The 16,905-nt window shown below is 41.3% G+C and overlaps 1 protein-coding gene across 1 annotated transcript in view; it reads left to right on the forward strand.

The window, feature by feature from the left end:
• SEMA3A (semaphorin 3A) overlaps positions 1-16,905 on the forward strand; it is a 203,088-nt gene that overhangs the window by 143,783 nt on the left and 42,400 nt on the right. Inside the window, exon 7 of the mRNA XM_063309367.1 lies at positions 4,151-4,270. Within this exon, the coding sequence (XP_063165437.1) occupies positions 4,151-4,270 (120 nt within the window). The remainder of the gene's footprint in view (positions 1-4,150; positions 4,271-16,905) is intronic.

The raw sequence follows: 16,905 nt of genomic DNA on the forward strand, positions 1-16,905 counted from the left end.
ATTTTGAGGTTATTTAGAATTGTAGTTTGAATGATCAACCCCTCCATTTGGCAAGTGTGTGTATCTTGCATGGCCAGTCTCATACAACAGCTGGACATGCTTCAGCAAAGGAGCCCTTTGGTTTATTTGTTTTTTTAAATCATGAGAAAGCAATTACTTGATCTGATTTGTTCTCTGCAGTCTTTTAAAAATATATAATGAGCAGACTTATTTTAAAAAATGCATTGTAATTAGTGCAGTTCTAATCCTTTTTTAATTCAAAGTATCTGTTACTCAGTGCACTTGCAACTGATTTTCATTCTTTTAAGAGCTATTTCATCTGTGCTATAAAAATGCCATTTCTGGATGAGAAATAAATAGCTTGGAGGCATTGTTTAGCTGTCATTCATTATTAATGGACTGTTGAAGGCACAGCTACTGTGTGCATGCCAATGTCTGTGTTTGCATTTTCCAATAAAACCTTCAAAATTCTCTGATCCAGACACAGGGATAGGATCTGTATGAGACTCCAGCCAGAATTCATAACGACTATGCAACACTGAAACTCTGTGCTGACTAATGTGGCTGAAATTAGGCTACAATAGCTTTAGGGCACAATGTGAGGTGTTTTTTATTTGTTTCCAGCCATTCATTCTGATTGTTTGAAACACAGATTCATATTAATTCAATTCATCAAATTAATTATTCAGTTTGGATCTTGGCTGATTCATGCAGTATATTGTACTTTTGAGTCTGATAAAACTAAAAAAAGTGGAAGAAGATGAAGACTGAGAAGCCTTTCCTAAACTGGGTGCCCTCCAGCCAGGTGGATTCCCAGAATTCCCTGGCCTGCATGACCATTGTTAAGAATTCTGGGAGATGAAGTCCACACATCTGGAAGCTGGCATCCACGACAGGGAAGGCTGCCCCGATCACTTCCTTATCCTCTCTCCCATATAACTGAATGGGTGCCAGTTATTCTTACTGAGAAAAATGAAGCAAATGAACAATTGAGAGACTGCAGTGAACCCATGTTCATGTGCTGAATCCTGTGGAATGAGTTGGAAGCAAATGACGGGGCCAGCTCCTTCAAACATCCTGCCCCCAACCCTTGCTAGAACAGCATTTGAAAATCCTGCTAAGATGCTGCTAAATATAGATAGGCAAATACAGGTAGAGCAAATAAAATAGCCTAGGATTTTGTAATATCATTTCCCACCACCAGCAGGTGACCTTTTCCCCGCTTTTGACAACTTTGAAATAAAAGCAGGCTTCTTGACTTTCCCTTGGTTTATATTGATTTATCTCAAATCTCTTGAGAGAGACTGACAAGCAAATGGAGGTAAAGTTAAATAAAGGCTAAAAGAGGCATTAAAGGCATTTGCTGGAGCACAGCACATAATAAGGGCTACAATTAAGTGATTGTCTCTCCTTTAAAAATATGAAGTGGCAGATGAGACAGAAAAATGATAAATAGGTAATTAATGCACTGTTCTCTTTCACTCCGTTTTGATTATCCCTTCCTTCTGCTGGGCATAAGTCCTTGAGGTGCTTTTAATGTTCTTTGTATTCCATTATCATGATTTCTCCTTTCCTGACTTCTAGGATACAAAGACCTTTGCAGACTATCTGAAAATCATGTTTTGAACCTATCAAGGGAAGGCAGCTTGATCAGACGTGGTTGCCATGCTGCTGAGCAGCCTTGTAAAATTGTCATGGAAAACACAGGCATGTCTCAGAACTAATAAGCTTGTTAGTTCAACCAAGTCATATAAAATTCTGTTCAGGCCATTCACTATGACCATGAAAAACAGAATACCTGCAATATATATGCAATCAATTCATTCCACTATTTATGTTTTGAAAGCAGATTATATATACATATATGTATATGTATTCATGTACATATATACCCTACCCTACTTCTCAGAGTTCTTTAATGCTCCATGAAGTCTCCAGTGTCAAAACAAGGCTGGTGGGAAGCACATTTACTCCCGTTCCAGTTTATTTTCTATTTATTTAAACCATCCTATTTGGCCATATAAACCACCTTTCTAGTGCTTATTTCCTCACTGTGAAACCACAAATGTCTTTTTCTTCAGACAAGACTCTACCTGCAAACCAGTTGTCTCCTTTCTGGGTGAAGAGGGGGGAAACAGTCATTTTCTTCTCTTCTGTGGGCTAAACATACCCAGTTCTTATTCCACATCTTTATAGGGCTTGGTTTCAAGCCCCCTCATCATCCTGGTCCTCTGAACCTGCTCCAGTTTTGTTTTGTTTTTGTCTTTTTTAAACTGCAGTGATGATGCCCGTAACTAGGCATACTATTCCAAGTGGGGCCTGACCAAGACAGAGTAGGCTGGGACAATTAGTCCGGTTAATACTTTCCAAAATAGCACTGAGTGCTTGCATCACGCTGCTAGCTCATGTTCAACTTGCAGTCTACTACAATACCCAGACCCTTTTCACATGTCCTACTGCCAAACCAGGTCTCCCATATACTTCCATTTTTTTCCTTCACAGATACAAGACTGTTAGTTTCTCCTATTAAGTCTGATCTAGTTCATTTGACCTGCTGTTCAAGCCTTCCTAGATCACTTTGAATCATCTCTTTTTCTTCCTAGTTTTGTGTCAGCTGCAAATTTGATAATCATCCCCTCAAACCCTTCATCCAGGTCATGAGTAAATTTGTTTAACAGCACCAGGTAGAGGAGCTCCACCTCCACCACCACGTTTTAGCTCGTACAGTACATTGTTTTGACACCTCCAGGAGAATTCCCACCCCACACAAGGGAATTTGCACAAGGATATGGCACCTGTCCATCCTTCAGCTTTGGATATGGTGCCCCACCTCTTCCACCTGACCAGTTTGTTCCTCCCAGTGTTGCTCTGCCACCTGCCACCTTTGGGGCAACACCACTCACTTTCCCCCTGCCTCCATCACCATCTCAGCCAACTTGGGACATGATCAAGCCTCCCGCTGCCCAACCAGATTTCCTCTCGAGTCAATTTGGATATGGACAGGACTTGAGAGGCTTTGGACAAGGCTTTGCTGACCCCAGCCAGCAGCCCCCCTGCTATGGAGGCCTTTCCCCTGCTGACGTTAGTGCACCCCTCTAGAAATCAGGAGGTTCTGTCCAGAGCAGGGTATCTGGGATCAACTGAAACCCAGGAAGCCCAGACTTCTGGACTTGTGACAATTACCTACTTTACCAAAGGGGAGGGGGGACCATGAATGCAACATCTTTTGGAGGGGTGCTGGGGGAGAAAGAGGAGGCAGTTTTTGAAAGCAAAGATGTTCTTGGTGTTTGGAGTGCATTTTTTAAAGCTCTTTTCTTTAATCAATCAGCATAAATAAAGAGAGTCACTGGTTCAGACTAAAACAAACAAACAGCACCCCACTCCATGCTATTCTTTGAGCTGATATGGAGCCATTTATAAGGATTCTCTGGCTGTAGTCATTCAGGCCATTATTCATCTGTAAGAGTTGTCTCGTCCAGTCCATATTTATTATCTAGTCCATTTTGTTATTGAAGATACAATGAGAGACTTTGCTGATGCTTTGCTGAAGGCCAGGTATCTTATGTCCTTAATGCGTTACGCTAATAACTCTCTTAAAAATGGCCCATATGATCTTTTGTAAAAGTATGAGAGTGGATATATTGGAAATAAGACTTTTTATACATAATAGGAAGAGAAGACACTTAATTTCAACGTGAGTTTCCGGGATTACATTTCCAACAGAGGTCGAAGAAGGTGGATTTTAAGGTGGAAAAGTTGTTGTGTAAGGGTGACAACTTTTCCCCTGAAAGTTATTCCAGGTTTAGAGGCCCAGCCTTCTTTTGTGACTGGTCAGTCTTTACAGCACCTTCATAGTTCCATTTGCTTTGTGGGAGAAGACTAACAGTGACCACACATTTGTTTGCTTATACTAATATAAATGTGTACACTTTGCTATACAAATTTGTGTATTCGTAAGTAAACACATGACAGAGTCCTCTTCCTTCGTTCCTAAAGTGGGAGGCCACTGTAGCCCGGATTTTATCCCTGGCTCAACTTTTCAGTACATTTCTGAGCATTAGAAGCCAGATTGCTGTGTCCTAAAAAATCGTCATGGTAGGTTTGCTCCTTCACTGATTCTGACCTAGTGCAATTTCATGAAATGTTACAGATGGTGAGCTTTATTCAGGAACAGCAGCAGACTTTATGGGGAGAGATTTCGCTATTTTCCGCACTCTGGGGCACCACCACCCAATCCGGACTGAGCAGCATGATTCCCGATGGCTTAATGGTAAGTCTGACTTTTCTTCTAAGATTTCCTCCTGTTCGCCAAATTCTAGCACTATTTCCTTCCTTTCTGGCCACTCAGCACCAACTTGCTGTACAATATTAAAGTAGTCAATGAAATTAACAGGAGTCACTTTACATAGAAGAAGATAATACCTTACTATTAATTACTTGGCTATTCCTGGTGCCCAGAGAGTGCATAGACTCATAGTTGTTGACCTCTGCTTTACTTGTAGAAAATGGCTTGATAACTGGAAACACATTTTACATTAGTTGATTTCCCTGCCTTTCATCACGAAACCAAAAGTTGTAATGTATTTAGCACATAATCTCATTGACATGCAAATATTTGCTTGGTTAAATATGTCACATTTCTTCCTCAGCCAGACAGAATTTTCACGTACCTGGAGCCAGTTTCTAAGTTGAAAATGAGGCTATTGGTGAAGCATCTTGTAATATTTACATGCAGGGTTGAGTATGGATGGAGGAGCAATGTTTAACGTTCTAACAGAGGTGTTCCCAGAGCCAAATCAGATCTCATTTGTTGCAGTTTGGTTACCACATATCCAGCCAAAAGGGATTGGGGTGGGGGGAACATAAACTTCTCCAAAAGGTGAGCTCTCAAAAACTCCTCCGGCATAAGCTTAGAAGTGACACTTTGTTCCAAAATTAAAACCAACAGAACCACTTGGGTCATTTTTCTGAACATAACTCTACAGAAGGTGCTCTTAACTTCTATGGCCGTACAAGGCTCCCACCCAGAACCACACATTGCAGCTGGTTCTCTGGCTTCCACTTTATCTCAGCTCACATATTTTCTTTTCTTTCTGCTTGGTTTTTGCTTAACTTTCCCCTCACATTCCCTGTTTCAGAGGGAAGGGAGTGCACTGTCAGCCACCCTGGGAAAACCTGGTTCTGAAGGGTGGCATCCAGAACATCTACAGGAGTTTAAAAATAGTCTAGATGGCAATCATGACCACACAATCATAGCCACCATCTTAATTGTTCTGACACACACACCCCTGAATTTTAAGCATCTGTAAAATAAATGAAGGTTGTAACTACATGAGAGTTTTTATGTGTTGTGTTACGTATTCAGAACCTGCCATCCCTGTTCATTTTCATTACATTTTGCAAACGGTACTTTTCCTTCCAAACATGTGAATTTTATTTGGTTTAAGCCACATCTTTATGAGCAGGATCATCTGGGCACCTTTTGGTTTTTCAAAAGTTCCAGCTGACAGTCTATAAAGTATAAAAGCTATGTCTTTGAAAACCAATCACTGCTGTGTTGTTACAAAGAAATTCTGAAATAGCTGTGGACTTGTACTGTAAACTTTTTTACAAAGCCAAAGAAGCTGGGATGCCTTTTAATTAAATCAGCACCCTGTGCCAGAGAACATGACTCACTGATTGGGAGTCCTGTAGGCGCTAATGTAATGTAAATAACAACTGTGAACCTCTGCCAAACATATGGTTCTGCTTGATATCTGCATAAGAACAGTGCTGGACAGGTTTGTGTGTGTGTGTTATTTGTGAAAAACACATCAGTAAACCATTCTTTTTGGTCTATATTTTAATTTTAATTATCAACAAGATAGCTAGAATTCTCAGCCAAGGTTGAAGAGAAGCCATTGAATCTCCCACCACCACCATGTTCTGTGACTTTAGGGCTACAGCATCTACTGTCATATATAATACCTTCCTTTCCAGTCCTGAGGTTAAACTACACCAGCCAATATAAAGCTTAGGTATGTGGCAAAATCTGAATTTGTGCAGTAGTTTCACTGTCAGACAACCAAGTTGGAAGGGTTTATACAGTCCGAAACCACTTACTCAATGTCCCCACACCTCATCGCCAAAATAGGGCCATTCCTGTCTCCTTTTTCAAATACATGTGGCTGGTTGTCAGCACTGAATGTGAGAAACTGTTTTCCCAATTTAGTACATCTCAGAATTTAAGGAAACTGACACAGACTGAAGATGAAGAGGGATATGGCTATCTGCTATGTGCTTCCAACATTTCAGCGAAAGCCAGTGTATCTATACGACTGTTTAAAATATGTGACCTGTAAATTATAGCCTGCATAAAACAGTGGTTTTCAATTGCAGTGTAACTTTGCCATATCAGTTTGTCTGCCATGGGAATAAGACATGTTCTACTGAAGGGTGCAGACTCAAATCATGCCCAGCAACAGCTGTTTCACTGATCTTTGCAGTTGTAGGAGGAGAGCCTTCTATGGTGGCAAAAAACAGGAGGGACCTGGTAGCACCTTTTTTGGACTAACAAATTTTATTAAAGGACAGAAGCTTTCATGAACTGCCAGAGCTCCCAATCTTTTAGGGGCCACCCACATTTGTTCTGCCAATGGACAGAAACCACTGATTGCCACAGTGGTTTGGCCAATCACAAAACATCAATTTATCAGCAGGCAAACCAAAAAGGGAGCACCCACCACTGGATTTCCCAAGAAGGCACCTGAGACATTCAGGGCAGACATTATAGGAATACAGGTGATGCTGGGGGTTGGTGCTTTGTCTTATTAGCTTTCTATTCATTTTCGTTACAAAATTAAATTAGGGGAGCCTAGGAGGCTGGTGGATGCCAGGAGTGGATATTGGTCACATTGTTGTCTGTCAGCTCCATGCTGGAGAACCAGGCTCTATACACTGTTGTGCTTATAGGCATAGCACACCATATCTGGGCTGGAGAAATCTAGATGACCACTAGATGGGAGCAAAGAGATATAGAAAATGCAAACTTTTGCTGCCATCTAGTGGCCATTCTCATTTTTCCAGCACAAATAGAGTATGCCTATTATACTATATTATCTGACCTGTTCTTCTTTTTTTCCAGGAAGATTTTTTCCCCCAAAAGATTGGGAAGTTCTCCTCTTGTTTCCTGCATGCAGAGTTTACATAATTTTTCCTTTTTTTTTTTTTGTAAATGCAAATATCTATATAAAAATGCAGAAATTGAATAGAAGCAATTTTTCCCCCTCCATTTTATGTCAAGAGTAGGTTAAATAAATAAATAAATAAAACATGGGATTTGAAATGGGAAGGGGGGTTGTCTATTTTTTGCCTAATCTTGGAATTTTCTTGTTTCTAGATAGGATTTAATAAAGCATTAGCAAACTTTCTGTGGTTTAAAGTGGGAGAATAATGATGCCAAGTTCCCCAAAGCCATCATCCTAGTAATGGTTATGGTTAACCTTTATGGTTACCTAAGCAGCCAGGGTGCTGGCAGAATATGGTCAAAAGAGTGAAGATGGTGACCAAGGCAGTGCGGGTGAAACTTCACCTGTTTTTTATGTGCATTGCAACTGTTTATTATAGAAAATGGGTGAGAGAAGGGAGGGAGGGAAGGAATACATTTGTAAAATGTCAGCATAGCTGAGCAGGAATTATGGCCTTGATTCTCTTATAATAATGAAATAACCTTCTAATCTCAGCAAACAAACAGCAGCACCTGGTTGGACTTGTCTGAACTACAGAGGGCAAATCTTCCTAGTACTTGGGTGGGAAACCATCAGCGAATCCAATGTAGGCTGCAGTGGGTAATCTAAAAATAAATATCCTCCAACCTTAAAAACAACAATCTGCATGGAAATATCCAGGCGATCACTAGAGTTAAGCTTGACCCAAAAAAGATGTTACCTTTAGAAATATTCCAACCATTATAAATCAGTAATTCTGCCTTTCAGCAATGTCCAGTGGGGGAGTGGGTTGAAATAAGGCAAGATAGTGGTCACTGGAACATGATCAAAGCATCAACCCTTTTTGTGTTGTCATAGCAGGGATATGATCACCCTCCTGTGACCACCATCTTGCCCTTTTTCACCCTGCTGATGTGGTGGATTTCAGTAATGCTGCTGGTTCTCAGGAAGGAGGGAACACATTCCAAGGAGGAGGGTGAGATAAAAGGAGACACAGTCCCAGACTGGAATGTGGGAAAACAAAGAGGTTCAGGATAGCCCCGCCCTAGAGCCTCCCAGGTTATTCCCCCTTGGGTTAGGTAGAGTAGTTTTAGACTGGCAAGATTCTGTCTATACAGTGTGAGCAAATAAAGAACTGAAGTTTGGCTGGATTGATTCTCTGAAGTTCTTGGACTGGGCCTGACTGCCAGCCATTGCCTTCCGCTTCTCCCAGCAGCATTGCATAGCTATTGCCATGGGCCTGATGAAGTTTGCACAATTCATTTAATGATGAGTTATTGCAATTTACTGTGGTTTGCTGCTGGTCTATGACTGTAATATAAGCTTTGTTGTTGTTACTGTGGTTTGCATAAATAAATGACTCAGCACAGACTAAGGATAAAAATTATAGCAGGCTCCAGTGATGGTCCTTTGTACTGAGCAGTCCTCTCAAAGCCTACATTGCTGGAAGGTGCTGTGCCACCACTTTGTGGGTCTCCTTCCTGTATCCTGGCTTAGACACGAAAGGAGGGCTTAGAATCAAAGCTACAGTTTAACCCACTGCAGATACAGCCAATATTCCCTTCCCAATCTTCCCTACATGAAGCCTCTGAATCGGGGCTTATAAACCCACAATTCTTATTCCTCAGTCCTGCAGAAATGCAGGACAAGGCCCAAGCCCTTTAAAAGCCACAGGCAGCAGGAACAAGCTTCTTAAACTTCCTTTCCGGGGACAGCAGTCCACCTCATCAGAGAATTCCTCAGCCAGCATCTCCTGCTTTTCGTTCTTGAGGCTGTGACTGCTCCTCCTTTCATTGTGACCTGGAATATATGGGGCGTGATTCTGCTTTACCTTTTTAATTTTAAATGCATCCCCCAACAATAAATAATAATAAACTTAACAAAGAAAGCAAAGAAACAAGAAAAATGCACTTTGTCATAGCATAACGCATATGCATCAAGTAATAAACAGTATATAAAAGTTTTTAATTTAAAGAGAATAAATGATACTGCTCTATTGTTATAAAATAATTTGAAATCTGTGCCAAAGAGAAATGTATTGCATCATTTGTTTCATTAGTGGATGAGATGGACTTTTCCCAAAGATAGATGACTCTTCTTTACCTGACATGACAGAATCATCCATGAGTAAAAGTAACGTTTCCATCCCTGTCAGCCCCACCAGGTAGACCAGACAAGGAAACCAACTCCGCAGGAAGGCTAAAACTACTTTTTATTGAGATGGGCTATAATGGCAGAATCTTGCAAGCTTGCTTATGCTTGACCTCCTCCCCTTTCTTATACTCCAGAAAATCAGGGAGGCATCTGCCTTTGGTGCTTCCAAATGTTATCTTGTTGTTCTGGACTTAAAACATGTTTCAGCCCCTTTTGCCAGGGCAACAGTTCCTGCATATTTCTGTCAAAGTCATCTTCCTTACTCTCTACACTCGTTTCATGCTCAGTCTGGGGCCCATGACCCATCTTTACACTTTTCTTGGTAAGAATATGGAAGAGGCTTCCCCCATCTGCATTAGGGATCTTTGTTGGTTTGCTTGTTACATCCCAGGAGACTGCAGCCCTAGAATTCCCTGGATGTCTCCCATCCAAATATGAATTAGCCCCAATCCAGTTTAGCTTTCTTTAGACTGCCGTGGTGGGCTAGGTGCTACCCCTTGCTGAGGCTTCCATGAATCATCACTTCCAAAGGAAGGAGATACCTGCTAATACCAGGTGGCAACCCCCATTGTCCCCCTCCACTCACCTAGATCTAAGCAAATGGGGGGATGAATGCCCACATCTGTTAATCAGCTAGATTGAAGACTGTCTGATACAGCAGGGCTCCCTGTTTTGAATCCCTCTTTTTTGCACATCTGTTGGATTCTGCCCTGTGCATCCAAGAAAAAAAAAATTTTTTTTTTTTACTCTTCTGGCAGGGATTTTACGTGACAGTTACCTTTTCCTCCTTGAGTTTTGGATAAGCTTCCTTTTATCTTTTGACAGCTTTCAGTTCCCACTAGAATTCTTGTTTTTATAGGGAATTTCTTAGATTTGTTCCATAAAACATTTGTTAAGAATGTAACTGTATAATATCAATGTATTGGTCATGCAATATTGGTCAAGGCAATACTTTCAGGGGTATTCTGTTGTCTTAACTAAACTATCTGAGAGTACCATAGACTAACACTGCTCTTCCCCTGCAGTGTCTAAACAATCTAGGTTATGCATTGTCCTCTTACATGTTGGGTTCCGAGTGTGCAACTCTGGGGGGCCCAAAGACCACACCAGACTATAAGGGTGCAGGGCACAGAAAATAACTTTTAATAGTAGCTAGGGGTAAACACCAAAATGTAAGTAATGTAATAACCAGAATACCAGAACGTAAAGAATACCAGAAAGATGTTTACCTCTGTTTCATTGATTACACAAAGGCATTTGACTGTGTGGACCATAATAAGTTATGGCTAATATTATGAAGAATGGGAATTCCAGAGCACTTAATCATACTCATGCAGAACCTGTACATGGATCAAGAAGCAGTCGTTAGAACAGAAAATGGTGATACCGAGTGGTTCAAAATTGGAAAAGGTGTGTAGCAAGGTTGTATCACCCTACTTAATCAATATGTACACTGAACAAATAATTCAAGAAGCAGAAGAGGTATCAGAATTGACCCTTTTCAGTCAGGGTTCAGGCCAGGTTATGGGACTGAGATGGCATTGATCGCACTCTTAGATGACCTCTGGTGGGAGCGGGATGGGGACAGTGCGACCATCCTTGCTCTTCTTGACCTCTCAGCAGCCTTCGATACCATTGATCATAGTATCCTTCTGGACCGGCTTTGGGAGTTGGGGGTGGGCGGCACAGTGTTGTGCTGGTTCTCCTCCTTCCTCCGGGGTCAGTTCCAGTCGGTGTTGATAGGGGGGAAAGGTCCAGCCCACGTCCCCTACTCTGTGGGGTGCCTCAGGGCTCAGTTCTCTCCCCTCTCCTATTTAACATCTACATGAGACCATTGGGGGATGTGATCCGACGGTTTGGGGTAAGATACCATCAATATGCTGATGATACTCAGCTTTATATCTCTACCCCAGAACGCCTGAGTGATGCTGTGGATGTCCTGACCCAGTGCCTGGAGGCTGTAAGGGCCTGGATGGGGTGCAATGGGCTTCGACTCAACCCAAGCAAGACTGAGTGGCTTTGGGTTTGTGGGCCTCCCAGTGCTAAGGTTTTTCCATCTTTGGTCTTGGATGGGGTTGCACTGCCCCAGACAGACCCGGTGTGCAATCTGGGGGTCCTCGTAGACTCACAGCTCCTTCTCGAAGAGCAGGTGGCAGCCATGGCCAGAAGGGCCTTTGAACAGCTTCGTGTTGTGCACCAGCTGCGCTCATTCCTAGACCGAGAGGCTTTGCTCACAGTCACTCATGCCCTTGTGACCTCCCGTCTGGACTACTGTAATGCGCTTTACATGGGGCTGCCCTTGAAGAGCATTTGGAAGCTTCAACTGGTGCAGAATGCAGCTGCATGGATAGTAAATGGTGTCGGGTACTCAACACATGTAACACCACTGCTACGGGAGCTGCATTGGTTGCCAGTGTGCTTCCGGGTGCAATTCAAGGTGCAAGGTCCTTCATGGCTTGGGGCCGGGTTACCTAACGGACTGCCTTCTCCCAGTTGTTTCTGCCTGTCCAATTTGATCTAGTAGGTTGGGTATGCTGTGGGTCCCATCAGCCAGGGAGTGTAAGTTGGGAACTAGAAGACGTCCCTTCTCTTCCGTAGTGCCTGCCCTCTGGAACATCCTCCCTCTAGAAATTAGGATGTCCCCGACCCTGCTGGCCTTTCATGAGGCCGTGAAGACCTGGCTTTCTGCCCAGTCCTGGGGCCTCGAGCATGTGGATGGTCCCATCTCTTGGCTGTATTAACATTCATGCATTGCTCACTTGGCAGCCATTTTAACTGTTTTAATTGTAATTGTTTTAATTGTTTTAATTGTTTTATGGTTTTATTGTTGTAAGCCGCTCAGAGTCACTTGCTGAGATGGGCGGCTATAGAAATCAAATAAATAAATAAATAAATAAATTGGTGGAAGACTCATTAACAACCTGCGATATGCAGATGATACAACTTTGCTTGCTGGAAATGAAGAAGACTTGAAGTACTTGCTGATGAAGATCAAAGATTGTAGTCAGCAATACGGACTACACCTGAACGTGAAGAAGACAAAGATACTCACAAATGGACCAATGAACAATGTCACAATAAATGGAGAAGAAATTGAAGTTGTCAACAACTTCATTCTACTTGGATCAACAATCAATGCCAAGGGAAGTAGTAATCAAGAAATCAAATGACGTATTGCGCTGGGAAAATCTGCCATCAAAGACCTATCTAAAGTTTTCAGAAATAAGCATGTCAGTTTAAAAACAAAGGTGCGTCTGACTCACGCCATGGTCTTCTCAATTGCCACATATGCCTGTGAAAGTTGGACATTAAAAAAAGGAAGATAGAAGAAGAATTGATGCATTTGAACTATGGTCTTGGCAAAGATTATTGAAAATACTGGACTGCCAGAAGAACAAACAAATCAGTTTTAGAAGTAATACAACCAGAAAGCTTCCTAGAGGTGAAGATAACTAGGCTTAGACTCTCATACTTTGGGCACATCGTCAGGAAAGACTGATCTCTTGAAAAGGACATCACGTTTGGTAAAGTTGAGGGCCAGGGGAAAAGAGGAAGACTTTCAGTGCGACAGATTGATACAGTTACAGCAACAATGGATGCAAACATTGGAACAGCCAGGCGCATGGCGCAAGACTGAACAGCATTTCGTTCTGTTATACATAGTCATATACCATGACTCATATACCATGAGTCATAAACAACTCAACAGCAACTAACAACAACAACAACAGGGGTAAACACTAATTAAATTAATTAAATATGAGTACTACAGCTTTTCATTGATTTCATTACATGCACAAAGAAGCAGGATTAGAAGCAGCAGGAATACACTACAGAGTGCAGGTGGACGTAAAAGGCCACGTAACTTCTGGACAGTTGGCAAGTAGACCCCAGGCCCCAGACTGATCACAGCTTGGGTTAGCTAAATAAGCTACTTTGTAGCCTATCCCTTGTTGCAGAATAGAGCCAAGGGCACAGTGGGAAAATTTCCTTTACCACATTTGGAATTTATTCTCCCCGATGATCCTTATTCAACAAGGGCTTGTTTTCCAGAGAAGCCATCTGTAGACACATGTGCTTAGCAGCTCAGTAACATTATCCAGACAATCTTTTTGTTTTGTTTTGTTTTCAGATACGTACATCTAAATCTGGATTGCATCTGTATGTTCCTAGTGGTTTGGCTAGTCTTAAAAGCAATTTATACCTAGTTTCTGCAATAAGATTATTATTTCCTGTATTATTCCATTCACACAAGGGAGAAGTAAGGGGTTTTTTTTCAAATTCCTCCTCTGCACCATATATCAAAACCCCCAAAGTCCAGGAACTGACCTACAAAAAGAAAGGTAGTAGTCAGGTTTCAAGCCTGTGCCTGCTGGCTTTAGGCGCAACTTCTATGCACACTGTAAGTCTGTTTCTCTAGGTATACAGTCCCCTGCTCGCTTCTATATAACCCCAGTCATGTACCTTCTTTTCACAAACACACACACACACACACACACACATGCAGTAATTGTGCTAGTATAATCTACATGGCTGACTACCATGAGTAATAGTTTTAAAAATACAGTATAGTAGTTTTCAAGTAGTTTGAAACATTTTATAGTGGTAATTTGGGACCTGCTCCAAAACTTGCTGGAAGAAGAAACAAATGATTGTTGGAGCTGCTGGAAGAATTCAGGTTGTGCACGCTTAAAAAGTAATTCGGAAAAAGTGCTTTGAACCTTGCGTGAACACAGGTCCAAGACATCTCTGCTGTTCAATACGGCAACTTCCTGCCATTTTTCAGACTTCTGCTAAGCCTGAAAAGTGTTGTTGCAAAAGTCTATTTATGTCCAACTAATAAGAAACGTAACTTTAAAGCAGCTGCAACATTTTGTTTTCAGGCTGAAGCCTGAAAAATGGTAAGATGCTTTAATGAATAGCAGAAGTCCAAAACAGTTTCTCCAACTTACTTATGAATCACGCACTCCCCTTATTAGAATATAGATGTGGTCCAAGAACTATAGTAACTGGAATAGCCATACAGTCGGTAAAATTGTTCATCTTTTGTGCCCCCAAATGGTATAGAAATGTGTGCACTTAAGCACCTATTTTCATCCCAACCTCTCCAATTTTCTTTTCCCTTCATGCTGTCCTCTGGTCACCGAACACCGCAGAGATCAAAGGGAAAAAAAGCCACTGCCTTTCACTGCTCTGTAAGATAAGGTATAACACAGTGGTGGAGAAGCACAACTCGTAGCTATCAGGAATACTTAAACTTTGAAAAAAAGAATTCACTAAGCCAGAGAGAACAATTACTCACCGAGCTCCTTCCTAGATAGGAAGGTCTTAATCAGCTTCCAGGAAATTATTAGAGGTGATGGCGCATGTCTTCCTTGGAGGAGAGGCTGGGAGCACACAGACAGCAAGAAGCTCCTCTCCTGATCCCAAATGTCGGTCTTCATATTCAGCAAAGGTTAAGTAGTAATTTATTATCCAGTTGGGCAGTATTTTATGCTCTGCCACCAAAATGCCTTATTTCCACCTTACAGATTTCTTATGTAGGGAAGACAGTAGCTCACCTTTCCTATGCACGACTTATTGATCTCAATAGAATTTTTGTCACAGAACTCAACATACATAATTTTATCTTCTCCCTCTGTAGCTCTATCCTCCTTTTTTTTTTAACAATTTTTTTTTAACAATTGACCCTGTCAATGCAAATTCCTTCTTTAGGGCCACCCTATTCAGAGCCTGGTGGGCAGGATGAAATGAACAGCTGACTGCCTCAGCTGAGGATCTGGGTATGGGGAAAATGAGTGAGGAGAATTTCACAGAAAAGTGGGAGCTGCAGTAATGCCAGCTGTCACGGCCTGATCACTTCTGATGACATCACTCTCAATAGCTCTCCCTCTGTGAAAATTGGGACTGTTTGCAAATTAATTAGTTTCTGGCAACAGCCTGATTGTTGACCCAGAGTGTGCAGAATGGGAACAATTGGATTAGTGTGTGCAGCACAAAGGCCTAGTGAGACACTGGGATGTAGTTTGCCAAACAGAGATCAGGCATGAATGGAGTGAAGCAAATTCTTCTTTGGAGACACCATGGCAAAGGTTAAGTGTGATGAGACTGCAGCACATGGACCACAAAGCGGGGTGGGAAGGAGAGGGATTAGGAACGCCATGTGCATAAAGCCATGACCAGTTGACTCCTAGAGTGTTGCACAGATGAAAATACTTAACCGAGGAAGCTCCATTATGGGGCACAAATGCAATCCTATTAAGCTATCAGTGTCAGCAGCCCAGCTTTCCACTCTGAAATAGTTCTGAGTTCTTATTTATTTGGAATAAAAAGCCATGGAGTTCTGAGGACAATTCTAGTGTGACTTTAGGTACTGTTACAAGCTTTAACAAAAAGAGGATACTGTATTCCCCAATTGCTCAAACAGCTACATGTTACATTAAATTAATTATGAAAATAATTCCGCAGATCATTCATTCTGCAGTTATAGCAAAAGGTATACCAACCATTCATTTATTTCATTTTTAAGGGGTTCTTTTTGTTACTGAATAATTTAATCAAACAAGAGGCATTGAATTTATTGAAAATGGTATGCTTTTATGGCAAGATTATTATGGAAAGGTTTTTAGATAACTTCTTCCCTGGGCATGGATTATTCTCTTATAGTAGAGAATATACTGTATATAGCTCAGGGTTGATCTTCTGTGTTCTTGGTTGTTATCCTGCAGATGTTTCATGACCAGGCTACGTAATGTCATTGGTGAGCGGGAGAATGGGGTTTGCAAATTCCGATCTCCTTGGCACAGTTGCCAAGCCTGGTGTTATTCTGCTTGAAGACTATTTCTCGTAACTCCTGTTCATTTCAGCTAGGGTTGTAGTGCAGCTTGAATGCTTTGAATGAGTTTCCTCCACTGCAATGTGCTTTAATTACTTTTGTTTATTTTTCTGGTGTTTTTTAGAATCACATGGCAGCTGTAAAAATTGAATAAATAGACGAACTGACAAAGATCATTTGTCAATAAATTTTATTACTAAAACAATGCTAGGTTGATTCATGCAGCAAAAAAGAGGTCACTGCTTGAAAAACAAAGGAATTTCTAAGAATGCAAATAAAGTGTTTTTTATCAATAAAATCTTTTTGGAATTTCATCTTTAATTGTTCATATTAGTTGATGCCCACACATTATTTCAGTAATTCAGTATTTCAGTAATTCAGTAAGTTTTCTTCTTAAAAGGTCACAAATTGTTAAATCCCTTTCTATTTCCATGATACTTTGCAAGTAGTACAAAAACTGGCCTGATTTGCCTTAAAATTCTTCAAATGTTTCATTTACACTAGATCTCCCAAACTACCTTTGGCAATTTGTTTACACTTATCCAGCAGAGAGGCCAGATTCCAAAGGATTGTGGGATTGCAAGAATTGTCCCTATTTATAAGAAAAATAATAAGGACGATCCTGAAAATTAGAGACCTATTAGTCTATTAAGTATTGTAAGCAAATTATATGCAAAGCAAACTTTAGACATGGATGGAATTGGAAGGAAT

Source organism: Candoia aspera, chromosome 7 (genome assembly GCF_035149785.1).
Source record: "Candoia aspera isolate rCanAsp1 chromosome 7, rCanAsp1.hap2, whole genome shotgun sequence".
NCBI lineage: Eukaryota > Metazoa > Chordata > Lepidosauria > Squamata > Boidae > Candoia > Candoia aspera.